The following is a 19,027-nucleotide window of genomic DNA, read 5'->3' as shown; positions in this document are numbered from 1 at the left end:
TACCATGCTGTTCTCTTAGATAAATGGCATGGCTGGGACACAGACTCAAACCTCCTGACTCAATCCTGTACACGTCTCATTGACACCAGGCTGGTGTCTGCTGATGGCCTTCAGCTCCAGGCTTTATAGGTTACTTTGTTTCCTTCTTTTTCTTTCTTCCTTTAAAACCGGGCTTTTCTTTTTACCAGACTTATGAGATCAGGCTAGACTCTGATAAGGGATTGTCATTTATGAGAATGCCCTCTCCAGGGAATGTCTGCCCAAAGCTGGCTGGAATTGCCTGCCAGGTTGGCACTGGAGCTGCAGCAATGGCTGTCCACTGACTGACCAGCATTTCTTGTTTACTTTCTCCCAATCTCTGCCAGGCAGAAAGGAGCATGCAGTTAAATGTTCAGAAAACACTATCAGTCCTCCAGTCTCTCCTTGGAGCCACTTGACCAAGAGCAGTGGTCCAATATAAGTTCTCACCATCCATTTTTTTCTTTTTTTCTTTTTTTTTTTTTTTTTGAGACAGTGCCTCACTGTAGCCCAGGCTGGAGTGCAGTGGGACAGTCATGGCTCAAAAGGCCTGAGTTCAAGTGATCCTCCTGCCTTAGCATCTCAAATAGATAGAACTACAGGTATACGCCTGGCTAATTTTTGTAGAGACAGTGTCTCACTCTGTTGATCTCAAACTCCTACACTCAAGCAGTCCTCCCACCTCAGCCTTCCAAAGCATTAGGATTACAAGAGGGAACCACTACACCTGACCTTCTCCATCAATTTCCTCATTTCTTGTGCTTCCTGGGTAAAGAGAAGTGGGTTAGAACTCAATTCCATTGCTAGTATATCTACTTCAGAGCCTTTATTATCTGAAAATACCTTATTTGTTTAATTGTTAACAGTTTCTTTACTTCTCATCTCTAAAGCAGTTGTTCTCAAAAGAGATGATTTTGTGCCCCAGCAGACATTTGGCAAGGTGTGGTGGCATATGGGGGAGGATCTACTGACATCTAGTGTAGAGGACAGGGATGCTGCTTAGCACCCTATAGTGCCCAGGACTATGCTCCACGATAAGTTACCTGGCTGCAAATACCAACAGTGTTGAGGTTGAGAACTGTAGGGCAAGCTCCAGAGATAGTGCTCTTTCAGTCTTATCGGCTGGTATATAATAGTACCAAGAACAGCGCTTTGTACTTAGAGAGTGCTCAGCACATATTGATTGAGTGAATGAATGAACACATAATCCAGAGCTTTTCCACACTGAATTAATTACCTGCGTGCTAAGCTACATCTTAATCCCAGATTAATATGGAGTCAGGTCCAGGAGGCCACATAACTGACAAATATCATATTGTATTCTGAATGTTCACATAAGCCTGACAGAGCCATGGAAGCAGGCCAACAGGTGGAGATTAATTCCAACCTGGCTGCCCAAGGAAGATCGATAGCAAACATAGACACCGTTTTTAGCAGCTGCCCATATTTCATCAGTGTGGGGCCAGAAGTAGCCAATGGATGGTGATTGAAAAACCTTGCTCCTCTTCTGGCCTTGCCTCGAGACAATGACCTGAACCAGCCAAGTCTAGATCAAGCTCTTCAGAGCAGTGTGTTAGGCTTTGCAATGAAGATGATATGTTAAGTGCCTAAGCTACATGTGATTTAATATGTAGGATGTATGGATAGGAAATACTTTGTACAGAAGTATTGTAGCACTTGAGAGCATGGATTCTGGAGTCAGAACACCTGGGTTTACATCCTACTCTGCCTCTTCCTGGCCCTATGACCTTGTAGGGTGGGTCAGCCATGTACCTTTCTGAGCCTCAATCTTCTCATTCATAAAATGAAGCTGGTAATGGGATCTACCTTACAGTGTTTTTATAAAAATTTATTTAAAAGACATAGAGAAGGGATTTCGCCATGTTGGCCAGGCTGGTCTCAAATTCCTGACCTCAGGTGACGTGCCCACCTCAGCCTCCCAAAGTGCTGGGATTACAGGTGTGAGCCACCGTGCCAGCCATAAAAGGCCTTGTATATAAATGAAAGTATTTGGGATAGCTATCAGGCACATAGTCGGCAGCTGTTGTTGTTATTTTTTGGTTTTTTTAGCATTTCTCTTAAGGCAAATTACTTAATTACTCAATTTAAGCTTTGGCAAACTGAATTCTCCTCCTCTTTATCATTCCTCCCCTCTTCCCTCATTCACTTTTCTTTCCTCATTTGCTTCTTTCACTCTGCCTGCTTTTCTTCCTCTCTTATTATCTTTCTCCTTCTCCACTTCCAGTGAACCTGCAAGACCTGCAAGAGCCCTACTTTGGTATAACTGATGGGTCCTGAGATTCTATCCAACTTTTTCACTGTGGCACCCCTTAACCTCTCTACACTTCAGTTTGGTCATCTATGAAATCTAAACAGAGTGGCTTATGCCCGTAACCCCAGCACGTTGAGAGGCCAACATGAGAAAATTGCTTGAGTCCAGGAGTTCAAGACCAGCCTGGGCAATATAGTAAGACCCCTTCTCTACAAAAAATAGATAAAAATTTGCCAGGCACATGCCTGTGGTCCCAGAAGTAGAGGCTGCAGTGAGTCATGTTTGTGCCACTGCACTCTAGGCTGAGTGACAGAGCAAGACCCTGTGTCAAAAAAAAAAAGGAGGGGGGAATCTAAACAATGACTCTCCCTGGTAGGGTTGTTAACATCGTGAAAGAAGTGAACTGCACATGTGAAGCAATCCATACTTATGTGGCATGCAGTAAGTGTTTGGCAGAAGCTAGGAGAATCGTTTATTGACATTTAAGAAAGAAGTCTCCAGTGATTGCATGTTGGGAGGGTAGGCACTGTCTTAAAAGAACTTGAAGGAAAATCACAGCTGACTGTTTGGAGACATCTGTGTCAGTCTAGGCCATTCTCTGAACGGGAGTGTCAATAGCTCATATTCAGTCAACACCCAGAGATGATATAAAGGGGCCCTGTTCAGCTAGGGTTGACATCATTTGGGTGAAATATAAAACTCCATCCACTCAATAGATCCCAAAGTAAGAATGTCCTAGATACATCCTTCTCCCGCTCTCCAGTTCCTCCTGAATATCTCATCTGATGAGGAGTTTAATAACATACCTTGTTCTTTGGGTGGAAAGGTTTTTTTTTTAATGTGTGAGTTTTTCTGGGCCAAGGCTTGGGAGTTGCCTGGAACATCCTCCCTTTGGATTGTGCTGTCCGTTTAAATCATTTGTGAGCCTGGTGCAATGGGTCACGCCAAGGCAGGAGAACTGCTTAAGCCCAGGGGTTGAAGACCAGCCTAGGCAACATAGTGAGATCCCCATCTGTACAAAAAAATTAGCAAGGTGTGATGGCACATGCCTATAGTCCCAGCTATTTGGGAGGCCGAAGTGGGAAGATCACTTGAGTTGGGGACGTTGAGGCTGCAGTGAGTCGTGGTCGTGCCACGAGGCTGGTCTCACTTCAGCCTGGGTGACAGAGTAAGACCCTGTGTGGAAAACAAAAAAATCACTTGTGAATGTATTTATGTCAGTGTTAGCTGTGTCTGGGTTCTGGAAAGTTAAGACTTTCTTAACTCAGCAGATATTTATATACCATATTCTCACCATATACCAGACACCATTCTAGGCCCTGCGGAGACAGTGGTGAATGAAGCAATCAAGTTCTTGAACAGTTTTGAACCATTGTAGGGCTCAGCCGGAAGTGCAGAACCTGGTTAGATAGCTGGGTTTTCACCCTTCCAGATGGCAGAGTTCACTCTAGATGGTGACTGCACAGAAAACCCTGAGGAGGCATTTTTATGAAGCAGGCCCTTTCTCACTAAGCTTTCAAAAAGGTCAAAAGGAATGAGAGAAAGAGAAGAAAAAAATTTTAAAAGCTTGCTGCTTTCTTACCAATTTCATGTGCTTCTGTTCTGAAGAACAACTAAAGCACAACCAAAGTAGGCTGGGATTTTGGTCTTTTTTTGTATTTACTTCCTGTTGCATTTTAAGCTGACCCCGGTTATTATGAATGGCTCCATATGGGTCTGTCTTGACTTGCCTTTTGGTTTCTTACCAACCCGCTCTCCTCTCTCATCTCCTAAACCAGGCAGTGGGATTGGGGGCCAGGGTCGGGGAGTGTGTTCTTATATAGACTTGAACCCCAGTATGGGCTGTCACATCGGGACCCTCCTTAAAACCAGACATCTGGCCTATAGCCAATTCTCACTTCCCTTCTGATCTTCCTCATTTAACCACTGACCAGATGGATGAATTCTTTTCACCAGTAATCAGCACTTGCACTCTGAGGACTGACTCTTATCAGCTGGGGAGCAAACACAGGCCAGCTGCAGACCGAGGTGGGAGTTTTAATCCAACACCTGTAATTTTTGCTTTCAAATTCCTGGGGTTCAGTGAGGGGGGAAGGTGGTGGGAATGGGATCAACTCAGGGTGGATGTGAAGAGAAGTTTTCCAAAGAGATCGTTTTTTAAAAAATACGTTTTTTATTTCATATGAAGCGTTGCTGGTATTAGCCGCCACTAGGTAGGGCCAATTCGGAAACTATTCTGATAGTCTCTGGGGGTTCAGAAATGATCCTGTATTTGTAAATATAATCATTGTGCTCCACATACAGCTCCCTTCATCTATAACTCCTGTTTTTTTTTTTTTTTTTGGTTTTAGAGACAGGGTCTTGCTGTATTGCCCAGGCTGGTCTTGAACTGCTGCTGGGCTCGAGTGATCCTCCTGCCTCAGCCTCCCAAGTAGCTGGGACTACAGGCACACACCACAATGCCCAGCTAACTTTTTAATTTTTTTGTAGAGATGGGATCTCACTATGTTGGCCAGGTGGGCCTCAAACTCCTGGGCTCAAAGGATGTTCCCGCCTCAGCCTTCCAAAGTGCTGAGATTGTAAGCGTGAGCCAACACACCTGGCTCAGGTCAGATTTTAAGATAAATTTAAAATGCCCAGTTAGGGTTTTGTTTTTTTCTGCCTGTTGTTATAATTTAACAAATTTTTTAATTGACCTGTTGGGGAAAAAGTTCATTTGCATAAGATGGTATTTATTATATGAGTAACCTTGTGCACTTCACTTATGCTCTGGCTTGGGAGTCAGAGTTCTGAGTGTCAAGCCCAGGTCTGGCATTAACTAGCTGTGTGGCTTTGGGCCCATCAGTTTCTTAGTTTCTCCATGTTTCAGATAAGCAGTGGTTGATAGATACCTTCTAAGATGCTTTCTATTTATGAATTCTGCAGTTCTAACTACTTCTGTTCAAATCATTTTTTTCTGGAAGTGAAATGAGTTTTCAGGCCTGCTTCATGATTCTTTGTTTTCATTTTTCTACCCACTCATCTGGTCCATTGAAAATGGACTGCGTGGGAAGCTTTCTCACCATTCGTCGCTTTGCAGTGTGTGTAGTACCATCTGTATTGCTAAGTGGTTGAGCGCTTTGGGCTTTGGATTTGGGTCTGATTCTGCCATTTATGAATCTTGTTATTTATTACCTCTCTAGCATCAGTTGGAGTGCTAAGAGTACCCACCTCATGTAAGCATCATGAGAGTTGATTATGTAAAGTGCTTAGTGCAATACCTAGAATATAGAAAGTGCCAAGAGTGGTATTAGTAGGCATAATTAAAGTGCCTCGCTTGGTGCCAGGCACAGAGAAGACTCTCAGAAACCAGTGGTTCCTTCTCTTTCTTTATTTCCCCCGCAGCAACTCTGGAGAATTCTTCTGCCATGTGCTTGTTAAGAGACTTTTTAACCTTACCTATTATTTATCCTCTTTAAAATGAGTCAGTAATATTCCTCCCATTAAAAATGCATTTTTTTAAAAAAATAGTAAAATACAGGCCTGGCGTGGTGTCTCATGCCTGTAATCCCGGCACTTTGGGAGGTCAAGGCGGGTGGATCATGAGGTTAGGAGTTTGAGACCAGCCTGGCCAATATGGTGAAACCTTGTCTTTACTAATAATATAAAAATTAGCCAGACGTGGTGGCACCTACCTGTACTCCCAGCAACTTGAGAGACTGAGGCGGAAGAATAGCTTGAACCTGTGAGGCAGAAGTTGCAGTGAGCAGAGATCATGCCACTTCACTCCAGCCTGGACAACAGAGCGAGACTCTGTCTCAAAAAAAAAAAAAAGGAGGTGGGGAGAACATATAGATTACATAAAAGTGTACCTGTCAGTTTTCAATCAAATATGGATTACAATAATTGTGAGCCTCAGAAGTGGCTGATTTCATTCTCAGAGTTTCAGATTGAATGCCCTCAGGATATTTCTTATAAGCTTCAGAAAGTTCAAGTAACTTCCCCAAGGTAACACACCTAGTAAGAGAGAAACTACAATTTTGATCCAGAGTATAACTGCATTAGAACTCCTTTGCAACTTACATCACTTCTCAGGCCTTAATTTCCTGGTGGTTAAAATGGGGATGCCCCCTTGATAAGTTAGCGTAAAGGTTTAAATTCTATACATTAATGAGTATTAAATGTCTAGTACTTTGTCTGGTGCACCGCAGAATTTCTGTTTGTGTTGGTTGTGTCTCTTCTCTGGCACCACTTAAATCAGGGTTTGGTCACTCAGATGTCAAGACTCACTCCCAAGAGTCTGGCAGGTCATACATACATTTGGGTGAACCAGAGACCACAAACCTCATTCAAATAGGGAAATACTCTGCCCTGCCCTGGCCAAATGTTGCATGGAGGAAACTGAGCCCAGAATTTCCAGGTCTTACCATTTGTCAAAAGAAGCTGTCATCTGGTTTTTAATTATGTGACATTACCTGATTTCTAATATTATCAACTAATATTTATTCATAAGCACTGTTGTGATAAACAAAATGCATCCATCACTTTTCAACATCCAATTTAAATAAGTTACAAGGGCAGGCTTTTCTGTTGCTAGCGACCATCAAATCAGCCCCCTGACCTACCAGCAGAGCTGTCTTTCTGCAGGGGAAAGAACTTAGTGAATACTGAACACCATGTGTGCTGAGCAGACATGTCACTGTGGTGTTTTTCTTTCCATTTCATCTGCTCTCCACAGGGGAAAGAACTTAGCGAATACTGAACACCACGTGTGCTGCGCAGACATGTCACTGTGGTGTTTTTCTCTCCATTTCATCTGCTCTCCCCTCTCCAGCCTGCCCTGTGTAGTCGTTCATCACACGCCCCTCCCCAGATATCAGCCTCTCTTGATTGTTGTGTTGTCATCTATGGGAACCTCAGTGATTATGAGTAGATTACTTTCTCATATTAATGACATCATTTGGAGAGTCTATGCTTTGGAACCCTTTTGCTTTGGTTTTGGCATAGAAACCTGTGGTGTCTTACGAAAATGCTTTTAGTTGCAAAAAGCAGAATCCAGCTGGACACTATGGCTCACATATGTAATCCCAACACTTTGGAAGTCCAAGGCAGGCAGGTTGCTTGAGCCCAAGAATTCCAAACCAGCCTGAGCAACATACTGAGATCCCGTCTCTACAGAAATATAAAATTAGCCAGGCATGATGGCATGTACCCATAGTCCTAGCTATTCAAGAGTTGGAGGCAGGAGGATCACTTGAGCCCAGGAGGTCAAGGCTGCAGTGAGCCATGTTCATGCCACTGCATTCCAGCCTGCGTTACAGAGTGACACTCTGTCTCAAAAATAAATAAGTAAAAGAAGCAGAATCCTCTCTCTTAGCTTAAGAGAGGGAAAAAAGTGAATTTTTTAAAGGAATACAGGGTGTTTCATGAAACTTAAGGACAAATATTCACTCAGATCAGTGAAAAGGGCTCTAAGTGACTGGAAAATATATTAGGAACCCTGACAACTCTCTTAAGCTTTTCTTCTTAGGCCACATGATTTCTCTTGCCTCCTCTCTTTTTTTTTTTTTTTTTTTTTTTTTTTTGAGATGGACTCTTGCTCTGTCACCCAGGCTGGAGCACAGTGACATGATCTTGGCTCACTGCAACCTCCGCCTCCTAGGTTCAAGCAATTCTCCTGCCTCAGCCTCCCAAGTAGCTGGGATTACAGACACATACCACCACACCCAGCTACTTTTCATATTTTTTTAGTAGAGACAAGGTTGAATGTTGGCCAGGCCAGTCTTGAACTTCTAACCTCAAGTGATCCTCCTGCCTTGGCCTCTCAAAGTGCTGGGATTACAGGCACGAGCCACCACACCCAGCTCTCTTGCCTCCTTCTAGCTACTTGTCTTCCTCATTCTTTCTGCAGATGGCTTTCCCTTTCTCCATACACACACAAACAATGCTGCCCATAAACAAGCAAGTTTTTATACTCTCGGATCCAATTCCAGATTCCCTGGGCTGAGGTTCTGATTGGCCCAGTTTGAGTCAGGTGTCTATCCCTTGCCCAGTCAACTGACGCCAAAGGGGCACGACCAAGTAAACCCTGGGCATAATGCCCACATTTGTCATGAAATGGTTAGACACATCAGAAAGATATCTACAGTTGAATAGTCTAGAATAAAATTATGTGTTGATAAAAGGAATATTGACTAATATGAGGGAGGTCCAAAGCAAAATGGAAAGGGAAAAAGGATGATTTTCTTTTTTAGATGGAATTTTGCTCTTGTCGCCCAGTCTGGAGTGCAGTGGCAAGATCTCGGCTCATTGCAACATCGCCTCCCAGGTTCAAGGGATTCTGCTGCCTCAGCCTCCCAAGTAGCTGGGATTACAGGCACCTGCCACCATGCCTGGCTAATTTTTTTTGTATTTTTAGTAGAGACAGGGTTTCACCATGTTAGCCAGGCTGGTCTCTAACTCCTGACCTCACGCGATCCACCAGCCTTGGCTTCCCAAAGTACTGAGATTACCAGTGTGAGCCAACATGCCCAGCCTGATTTTTTAAATCAGTAAATAAACTTATTTGGATTATGGGACAATGAGTAACTTTAAATATTTTATGAGTTATGACATATTCCTTAATGGATTCATACTGTCTTATCTTTTGAGCATTATTTTATTATATCTTTCTGTAGGGCATACACCCAGTATTGGCTTTCGAAGGTTGTTTTACTAAAGAAGTAAAGTGATTTAAACTGACACATTTATTTAGTTCTCTCTTAATTATTTTCTCCTCTGGTATAGAAAAGTAGAAAAAAAGGTGACTTTTTTCTTTTTTTAGTTAGACATTAATTCAAATCTTGTCTTGGCTGTTTTCTTGCCCAGGTAACTTTGAGTAAATTACCATAAACTCTGTACTTCAATTTCCTGTCTATAAAATGGGGATGTTGCCATGTTGTACATTTTTGTAGAGCTTTACTGAGAGACTACATGTAAAGTGCCCAGCTCAGTGCCTAGAACTAATAAAGATTTATTCCCTTTCCCCTGGCCACCTACAGTGTATATTTGACCTTGACTTTGCAGAATTAAGGAAATAGGCTGTGGCCATGGGACAAAGACAAGCTTACTCACTTACCTCTTAGCGCTACCTCAGTGGTTCCTGTAGACCACATCTTCATAGTTTTTAGACTCTTAGAGCAGAGTTCATTCAAAAATATGCATTCAATAATTAGTGTTTTCACATTGAAAACATGTTACTTATTCCAGTCTGAGCCTCAATTTGTTTATCTGTTAAATGGGGATAATAATACTAATCCCAGAAGGTAACTGTGCTGCTCAGAGATAATATATAGAAAACACCTCATGCAATGCTGAATATAGGTTGTTGGTATTCAGTAATGGAGGCTATTTTCTTTTTCAATTAGGATTATATGTATCTGAGTTTCCAGGTCTTACAGTTTTGTACAACGGCTTAGAGACAAAATGCTGCCCCTGCTTTTCAAAAGTAACCTTGCTAGGTTACTTCCACATCCATGGACAAAGCTAGATGGCAAAGTTCATGGTGACATTGCTTGTGATATCAAAAGATTGGAAAGAACCTGTTTCTCTTGTTCAATTATCATGTATCCACACAATGATTATAGAGAATAGTATAGAGTCTTTAAAAAGAATGAGGTCCATCTCTGTGTGCTGATACCGGAAAGATCACTAAGAAATACTGAACTTAAAAAGCAAGAGGCAAAACAGCAAGTGAAGCATAGTCCTACTTGAACTGAAAAAAAAAGCAACAACAAAAAAATATATGTATATATACACACACACATACATGGATACACACATATATACACACATATATATCAAATTTCTGGAAGGTTATACTCACACAGAAATATTAAGAGTACTTCATTTGCAAAACAACATATTCAATATAATAATATATACTAAAGTAAAATATGAAAATTTTTAATATGTAAATATATATGTGAAAATACCTATGCAAGTGGTCTGTGAGGATTCTTCTCAAACTAACAGGACAGTGATTTCTGCAGATAAAATGGTTTGGAACATGAGTTAATTAAGGAGTATCTTGGCATTCTATGCACTGTTTAAGTATTTTACAGATTTTTTCAGTATTGCAATTCTGAATAAGAAAAAACTAAATATAATTGGAAATTTATATATCAAACTGTTCTTAAGTATGTATCCTAACTGTTCTTAACTATGGTGGGGATATACTAAAAGTGGAGGAGGAAGTTTCCAAAATGAAGACTTTCCATTTTTATTTTAAGAGATGAGGTCTGTGTTGCCTACAGTCTTGGGTGCAGTGGCTATTCACAGGCGTGATCATGGCTCACTACAGCCTTGAACTCCTGCCTCAAGCGATCCTCCCACCTCAGCCTCTTGAGTAGCTGGGAGTATAGGTGCATGCCACCATACCCAGAGAGACCTTAAACACATCAATGAATAAAGGCGGGTTTTTTTCTTTTTTTGGAAAAGGGTCTTTCTCTGTCACCCAGGCTGGAGTGCAGTGGTGCAATCTCAGATTACTGCAGCCTCGACCTCCCAGGCCGAAGTGATTCTCCCAACTCAGCCTCCTGAGTAGCTGGGACTACAGGCACATGCCACCATACAAGGCTAATTCTTGTATTTTTTGTAGAGAGGGGGTTTCGCCATGTTGGTCAGGCTGATCTCAAACTCCTGGCCTCAAGCAATATACCTGCTTGGCTCCCCAGAGTGTTGGGATTACAGGCATGAGCCGCTGTGCCCCTTGAATGAAGGCTGTTTTTTTTTTAGACAGTCTCGCTGTGTCACAAAGTTGTAGTGTAATGGTGTGATCACGGCTTACTCCAAACTCCACTGCCTGAGTTCAAGCAAATTCTCAGGCCTTAGCCTCCTGAGTAGCTAGGATTACAGGTGCACACCACATGCCTAGCTAATTTTTGTATTTTTAGTAGAGATGGGGTTTCACTATGTTGCTCAGGCTGGTCTCAAATTCCTGGCCTCAAGTGATCCACCTGCCTCAGCCTCCCAAAGTGCTAGGATTGCAGGCGTGAGCCATTGTGCCCAGCTGGCTTTTTTTTTTTTTTTAACAAAACATTAATTCCAGGAAAAATACTGTAGTTTCCTCTGGGATGAGACCTGCGTTTCATGTAATAATTTTGTGTGCATTGCTTGAACTTGTATGGGCATTATTTTTGCAATATATTGGCTAGCCTGTGCTCTTTGTTCTTTTCTTTTTTTAAATCCAAGTTACTCCCATATAATAAATGTTTCTGGCCAAGCCTGTTGATTAACTCAACTAAAGCCATTTTTAGGCTGAGTACATGTCATATAAAATAAGTGATACAATGAGTCCAGAGGTTTGCTTGCCAGCCCTGGCCCTAACACCACTCTTCCTGTTTTGTCCCCACAGATGACAGAAGGCAGGCACTGCCAGGTGCACCTCCTGGATGATAGGAGACTGGAGCTGCTGGTTCAGGTAGGTGTTGTCCAAATGTGTATTACTCAATTAGGTGTTGCCCAGGTAGGTTTTGCATGGGTAGGTGTTGCCCACACAGAGACAGCTCATCCTCATTCCCTCTCTGAGCCTCATAGTCTGTACTCAGCCTTCTCCCTTATCTTTGCCTCAAAATCAGTGACTCAGAGTGGATCAAAGGGAAAAAAGCATCTTCAAAGTCAGAAAAGCTGGTCCATATGTAAGGGTAATTATAGCCTGGTGACATGGATTCAGAGGCACTTGGGTTCCAACTCAGTCTGACACTTAATAGATCTGTGACCCTGGGAAATTGACTTTACTTCTCTGAACCTCTTGTTGGTAAATTGGGAAGCATAGTACTTCCTGAAGGGATTATTGTGAGGTGGGACTCTGCATTCTGCCACTGTCCAGCTACACGGTATTGTGCAAGTGAAATACCCAGTTTCATCAACTGGGAACTGCCTAGGCTTCCCAGCAGAATTATGGTTAAAAATCAAGCTAGATTATATATGTGAGTAAAATATATGGCACTATATAAGTGAGAGTGTGTGTGTGTGTGTGTGTGTGTGTGTGTGTGTATTTTTTTTTTTCTTGAGATGCAGTCTCACTCTGTTGCCCATGCAGTGGCATGATCTCAGCTCACTGCAACCTCTGCCTCAACCGGAGTTTCAAGCGATTCTCCTGCTTCAACCTCTTGAGTATCTGGGACTACAGGCCCTCTCCATCTCCCCCGGGTAATTTTTATATTTTTAGTAGAGATTGGGTTTCACCATGTTGGCCAGGCTGGTCTCAAACTCCTGACCTCAAGTGATCCACCCACCTCAGCCTCCCAAAATGCTGGGATTACAGGCGTGAGCCACCGCACCCAGCCAAGCAATGATATTTTAATTGTTGATGCTTCTATTTCTATTCACCCAACACTATGGACCAAGAGTCTCTCAAAATTGTGAAAGTCCCTGCGGACAGGCCACACCTACAGCTAGCCTAGAATTTTCTCCTCTAACCAAACCTAAATTCTTTTCTCTTCCAAGGCCTGTCCTTAGCCCACTATCCTTAGGCTTCAATTTGAGTGAAATAGTACGGTCAACAGTAGCTTTGCCAAAGTAGACCTTTAGTCTAGAGTCTGCCTGTTTCTTTTTTTTTTTTCCCTTTAAATCATGTCCATTTTTTTCCTCCAACAGCCATTGTAATATACCCTAAACTGTTTGGCTCCAAGTTCAAAAAGAATCCATCCAGAATGCCTCCTGCAAGCATTCCCCTTTTCTTCCCCAGTCCCTGCAAATCCAGCATCAATTATCACTCCAGGCATTCTGGCTGATTCCAAACCCATATTTCTTCTCACCAGATCCAGAGCTTCCCAAAAACATATAGATTATATCCCTCTTCTCACTAGATACTTAATACTATTGATGATGATGTATGCAATGGGTACAATATCTCCATTTCAGAAGAAAAGTTTAGGCTTTAGAAGGAGACAGACGAGGTTCAAATCCCTGCCCTTACTAACAGTGTAACATCAAGTAAGGTGCTTAATCACTCTGGGCCCTGGTTGACTCATTTATAAAATGGAAATAAAAAGCCCCACCTCATAGCTCATTATAAGGATTAAATGACTATATATATAAGTTCAGCAAAATAAATGGAAACTATTTATTATTAGTAGTGTTAGTATTATTTTCATCAGTAGCCCCACAGCTTTGAGTCTGGACTTCTTCAACTGGCCACCAACAAGCAAAATGATTCCTCCAGTCTTTTATATGTCACAGATAACCAAGCAGCAAGCTGTTTAATATTCTTTGTCCTGGGCATTAGCACCGCATTACATATAAAAGAGTATTTTTTCCCAAAACCACATCTTAGTAAAGGCACCTTAGAGGGAAAATGTAAGGTACTTGAGTGAATTGCAAATACATGAAAATGATGGTCTCATTGATATTTCTATTCCCATCTCTTCTCTTTCCAACAATTCTTAAAGGATTGTTGGCCTGGCTTGGTGGCTCATGCCTGCAATCCCAGCACTTTGAGAGACTAAGGCGGGTGGATCACCTGAGGTCAGGAGTTCGAGACCAGCCTAACCAACAAGGTGAAACCCTGTCTCTACTAAAAATACAAAAATTAGCCAGGCGTGGTGGTGGCCACCTGTAGTCCCAGCTACCTGGGAGGCTGAGAAACGAGAATTGCCCAGGAGGCAGAGGTTATAGTGAGCCGAGATTATGCCATCGCACTCCAGCCTGGGCAATGGAGTGAGACTCCATCTCAGAAAAAAAAAAAAAGAATTGTCTGTAGTACATCAACCTAATCCACAAACAGGGGCAGGCAATAGAAAACAAACAAACAAACAAAAGCTGCTTTAAACTATTTAGGGCAGAGGAAGGTAGTAGCAGTAAGAGAAGGACAACCACATTGCTTCTAACCAGATTTTTATTTTGACAGCCCAAACTTTTAGCAAGAGAGTTGCTGGACCTCGTGGCTTCACATTTCAACCTGAAAGAAAAGGAGTATTTTGGAATAACATTCGTAGATGACACGTAAGTCTTTCAATAGTTTTAGTTTCTTTACCTTTTGCGTGGGCTACCTACTTGCTGTCATCCATAAGTAACAAGAAAGGAAATAAGTCCTACAGGAATTAGAACATGTCCTGCTTAAAGGTTTTTTAATATGCGATTTGTCCCCTAGGACTATTGCAAAGGAAGAAGAAAAGGAATAATGACCATTTTAGTACTCAAAACATTGTTTTCGAAATTTGTAGTAATGGCTGGACGCAGTATCTCATGCCTATAATCCCAGAACTTTGGGATGCCATGGCAGACGGATCACAAGGTCAGGAGTTCAAGACCAGCCTGACCAATATGGTGAAACCCCATCTCTACTAAAAATACAAAAATTAACTAGGCATGGTAGCGCACAGCTATAGTCGCAGCTACTCAGGAGGCTGAGGCAGGAGAATAATTTGAACCCGAGAGGTGGAGGTTGCAGTGAGTTGAGATCACACCACTGTACTCAAACTTGGGTGACAGAGTGAGACTCCATTTCAAAAAAAAAAAAGGAAATTTGTAGTAATGAGTTTGTTTTTCCTGATTATAGTGTATACTCAATGCTTTGAATGTGGTTGTGCTTGCTAATTTAGCTTATGTATCAGTGATAGAAATACTAGACATTTACTCACATCTTGAAACTGAGTTGATGTGTTGGTGTTGGTGACAAGAGAGCTTAAAGGTAAATTTGTGGCCCACCCAAAAAACATGTATATAGTTTAATATGGAATGAACTTTTAAACTACCACTTAGGTCCATCTTATGTTACCTTCTCAACTGTCTCTTTTTTTTTTTTGCTTTTTATGCTAAGTTGTTGAATAGTATATATATATTTGTCAACAAGATATATGCTCCCTGAAAGAAGGCAGGTAAATAAAAATAAATTTATGAGAATTTAAAACTCTATATAAATGCCAGATCCAAGATGGCTGATCGCTAACAGCTCGGGATTGTAGCTCCCAGTGAAAGCTCAGAGAACGAGAGGATGCCACACTTTCAGATGAATTTTTGTTGCTCATGGACCAGGAGATTCCCAGCGGAGGAGCCCCACGGGTCACCAGCACAACTCTTGTGGCCGGCATGGCGGTTTTGCTGGCGCCTTGGCGCGGCGGTTCTTGGTGCAGAATAAACAGGACTGGTTCCCCTTTTGACTGACGTTTGGAGCTCCAAGAAGGCAGAGTCGCCTATTCAGCTGATTGAAGGACAGACTCAAGAAGGAAGCCAGACCGGAGATTCCCAGGCAGAAAAGCACCATCAATCTTAATGCCGCTGTTTTAGCCAGTGCAGTGGGTTGCTCAGATTCTGGCACTGGGAATCAATAAATTGGACATCCACTCAGAAACCTAATTAGAAAGGTGGTAATTACAAAGACGACAGATGTATTAATTTATAACAAAGGGAAGAAACCAGCCTAAAAAGGCTCAGAATACCCAAAATCAAAAGGCCTCTCCCTCTACAGGGGATTACAGTTCCTCATCAGCAACGGAACAAGGCCTGATGGAGAAAGATTGTGTTCCATTAACAGAAGTAGGCTTCAGAAGGTGGATGATAAGAAACTTCTGGGAGTTAAAAGAACTTGTTCTAACCCAATGCAAAGAAACTAAGAACTTTGAAAAAAGGTTTGATGAAATGCTAACAAGAATAGACAATATAGAGAGGAATATAAGTGAATTAACAGACTTGAAAAACACAACACAAGAACTTCGCGAAGTATGCACAAGTTTTAACAGCCAGATTGATCAAGCAGAAGAAAGGATATCAGAGGTCAAATACCAACTTAATGAAATAAAATGAGAAGACAAGATTAGAGAAAAAAGGATAAAAAGGAATGAGCAAAGTCTCCAAGAAATATGGGACTATGTGAAAAGACCTAATCTATGTTTGACAGGTATACCTGAATGTGACGAAGAGAATGAATCCAAGCTGGAAAATACTCTTCAGGATATTATTCAGGAAAACTTTCCCAACCTAGCAAGGCAGGACAATATTCAACTCCAGGTAATACAGAGAACACCACAAAGATAATCCTCAAGAAGAGCAACCCCAAGGCACATAATCGTTAGATTCACCACAGTTGAAACGAAGGAGAAAATACTAAGGGCAGCCAGAGAGAAAGGTCAGGTTACCCATAAAGGGAAGCCTATCAGACTTACTGCAGATCTCTCAGCAGAAACCCTACAAGCTAGAAGAGAGTGGGGGCCAATATTCAACATCCTTAAAGAAATGAACTTTCAACCCAGAATTTCTTATCCAGCCAAACTAAGCTTCACAAGCGAAGGAAAAATAAAATCTTTTATGAACAAGCAAGTACTCAGAGATTTCATCACCACCAGGCCTGCTTTACAAGAGCTTCTGAAAGAAGCATTACACACAGAAAGGAGCAACCAGTATTAGCCTTTCCAAAAATATACCAAAAGTAAAGAGCATCAACATAATGAAGAATTTACATCAACTAATGGGCAAAACAGCCAGCTAACATCAAATGGCAGTAATCCTAAATTTAAATCGACTAAATCCCCCAATCAAAAGATACAGCCAAAACTCATCAGTATGCTGCATCCAGACCCATCTCACATGCAAGGATACACAGAGACTCAAAACAAAGGAATGGAGAAAGATTTACCAACCAAATGGAGAGCAAAAATAAATAAATAAATAAATAAATAGCAGAATTCTCGCCTCTGATAAAATAGATTTTAAAGCAACGAAGATATAATGGTAAAAGGATCAATGCAACAAGAAGAGCTAACGATCCTGAATATATATGCACCCAATACAGGAACACCCAGATATATAAGACCTATAAAGAGACTTAGACTCCCACACAATAATAGTGGGGGACTTCAACATCCATATTAGACAGATCAATGAGACAGAAAATTAATAAGGATATCCAGGACTTGAACTCAGATCTGGAACAAGTAAACTTAATAAATATTTATAGAACTCTCCACTTTAAATACACAGAATATACACTCTTATCAGTACCACATCACACCTACTCACAGGTTTAAATGAAATATTGGTTGGCCATTATTAAGCACAATTACTGGCATAAAAGAGGTTTTCAATACCCATTTTTAGAATAAAGCAACACTCCCATTCTCTCTCCCTCTTCCTCTTTCTTCCTCTCCTTCATTTCTTTTTTTCTTTCTCTTTTTTTTTAAAGAAAGTAAATGCCATAAACTATCATAAAAATCCAAGAACTCACAGGAAAAAAAAAAGAAAACTTTATATAAGCAAAAACTCTATGTAAGCAAATGTGTTGGGACTTACTAGCTTTTTTCTCTTTCTCTCCCCGTGTGTGTGTGTGTGTGTGTGTGTGTGTGTGTGTGTGCGCGCGCGCGCTCGCGCGTGTGTCTGTCTGTCTGCCTGCCTGCCTGCCTGCCTGCCTGCCTGCCTGTCTTTTTTATGGCGGCCCAATTTACCCACATTATATGCAGCCAGATACATTATCAGAGGAATGCTTCCTCTTTCTATGCATAATTTCCAAAGAGCTTCTTAAATATTAAAATGTAAGAAGATATGTTCCAGACATAAAATATGTTGGCCAGCCATGCAGCATTCTTTTCATAATGCTGGCAATTTAGATGTTTTTTTTTTTTTTCAGTTCTTCAGTTTAATCAATGGAAAATCATCTCAAGAAGGAGTTAATTTACTTTTAACACCTTGTGATCTCCCATTATTCCTGGCCTGGGTGGGCTGTGAGCCTAGGACCTCCAAGATATACCAGTAGGCTCAGGACTTGGGCTTGGCAAAAACCAGGCAGCCGAATTGTCAAGAGAAGTAGAAAAAACCTGAAAACTTTGATTCTGGATTGAGGATGTTTCCCAAAGAGAGTTCAGCAAGACAGAAGAGAGTGCACTGGACATCTCTCACCTCACTCTGAATCACTCAACAGCTGCCATTTGAGAGGCTCTGTATGACATGTCCTCTGCTGGATGAAATGGGAAATGCCGATGTCCACTGACAACAAGTTCATGCTGGAAAGCCAGCACCAGCTCATGTGAATCAGTATGAACACACACACAAATAGGCTGAATCCAAATGTGGATGAAATCATAGCAAACAGTATAAGACATAAAGCCATAAATATACAATGGCTAGGTTATATGGCATGAACTGTAATTATAGTACTATAAGCACTATAATTTAGACAGAGGTCATATAGAGTAGAGGTTAAGAACATGAATACTGGAGTAATTTATTCACTGAAAAATATTAGCTGGGTGTGATAGTTCACACTTGTAATCCCAGCACTTTAGAGGGCTGAGGCAGGTAGATCCCTTGAGTCTAGGAGTTTCGGAGATGCCTAGGCAACATAGGGAGACCTCATCTCTACAAAAGATTAAAACATTAGCCAGGCATGGTGACACACATCTGTAGTCCCAGCCACTTGGGAGGCTGAGGTGGGAGGAAAACTTGAGCCCAAGAGTCAAGGCTGCACTGAGCTATGATGATGGCACTACTGCAGTCCAGCCTGGGCGACAGAGTGTGACCTTGTCTCAAAAATATATATATATTTACATTAAGAATGGCTCACACCTGTAATCTCAGCACTTTGGGAGACCAAGGGTGGGAGTATTGTGTGAGGCCAGGAGTTCAAGACCAGCCTAGGCAACATAGAGAGATCCCATCTCTACCAACACACACACACAAATAAAAAATCAGCTAGGTGTGGTGATGTACAAACTCTAGTCCTAGCCACTCAGGAGGCTGAGGCCAAGGTGGGAGGATTACTTGAACCTAGGAGTTCAGTGCTACAGT

The 19,027-nt window shown here is 41.7% G+C and overlaps 1 protein-coding gene across 8 annotated transcripts in view; it reads left to right on the top strand.

Annotated features, from left to right (window-relative positions):
* Positions 1-19,027, top strand: part of FRMD4B (FERM domain containing 4B) — a 364,340-nt gene that overhangs the window by 210,278 nt on the left and 135,035 nt on the right. For 6 of the 8 annotated variants that reach the window (XM_035276090.3, XM_008982001.4, XM_035276089.3 and 3 more), the window contains 2 exons: positions 11,664-11,729; positions 14,160-14,254. In XM_035276090.3, coding sequence (XP_035131981.3) covers positions 11,664-11,729; positions 14,160-14,254 — 161 coding nt within the window. Of the gene's footprint in view, positions 1-4,258; positions 4,319-11,663; positions 11,730-14,159; positions 14,255-19,027 lie in introns of those variants that run through there. The other 2 variants (XM_035276091.3, XM_008982004.5) reach the window with 1 other exon arrangement.

Source organism: Callithrix jacchus, chromosome 15 (assembly GCF_049354715.1).
Source record: "Callithrix jacchus isolate 240 chromosome 15, calJac240_pri, whole genome shotgun sequence".
Classification (NCBI taxonomy): Eukaryota; Metazoa; Chordata; class Mammalia; order Primates; family Cebidae; genus Callithrix; species Callithrix jacchus.
This window is presented reverse-complemented; position numbering and strand designations above follow the sequence as displayed.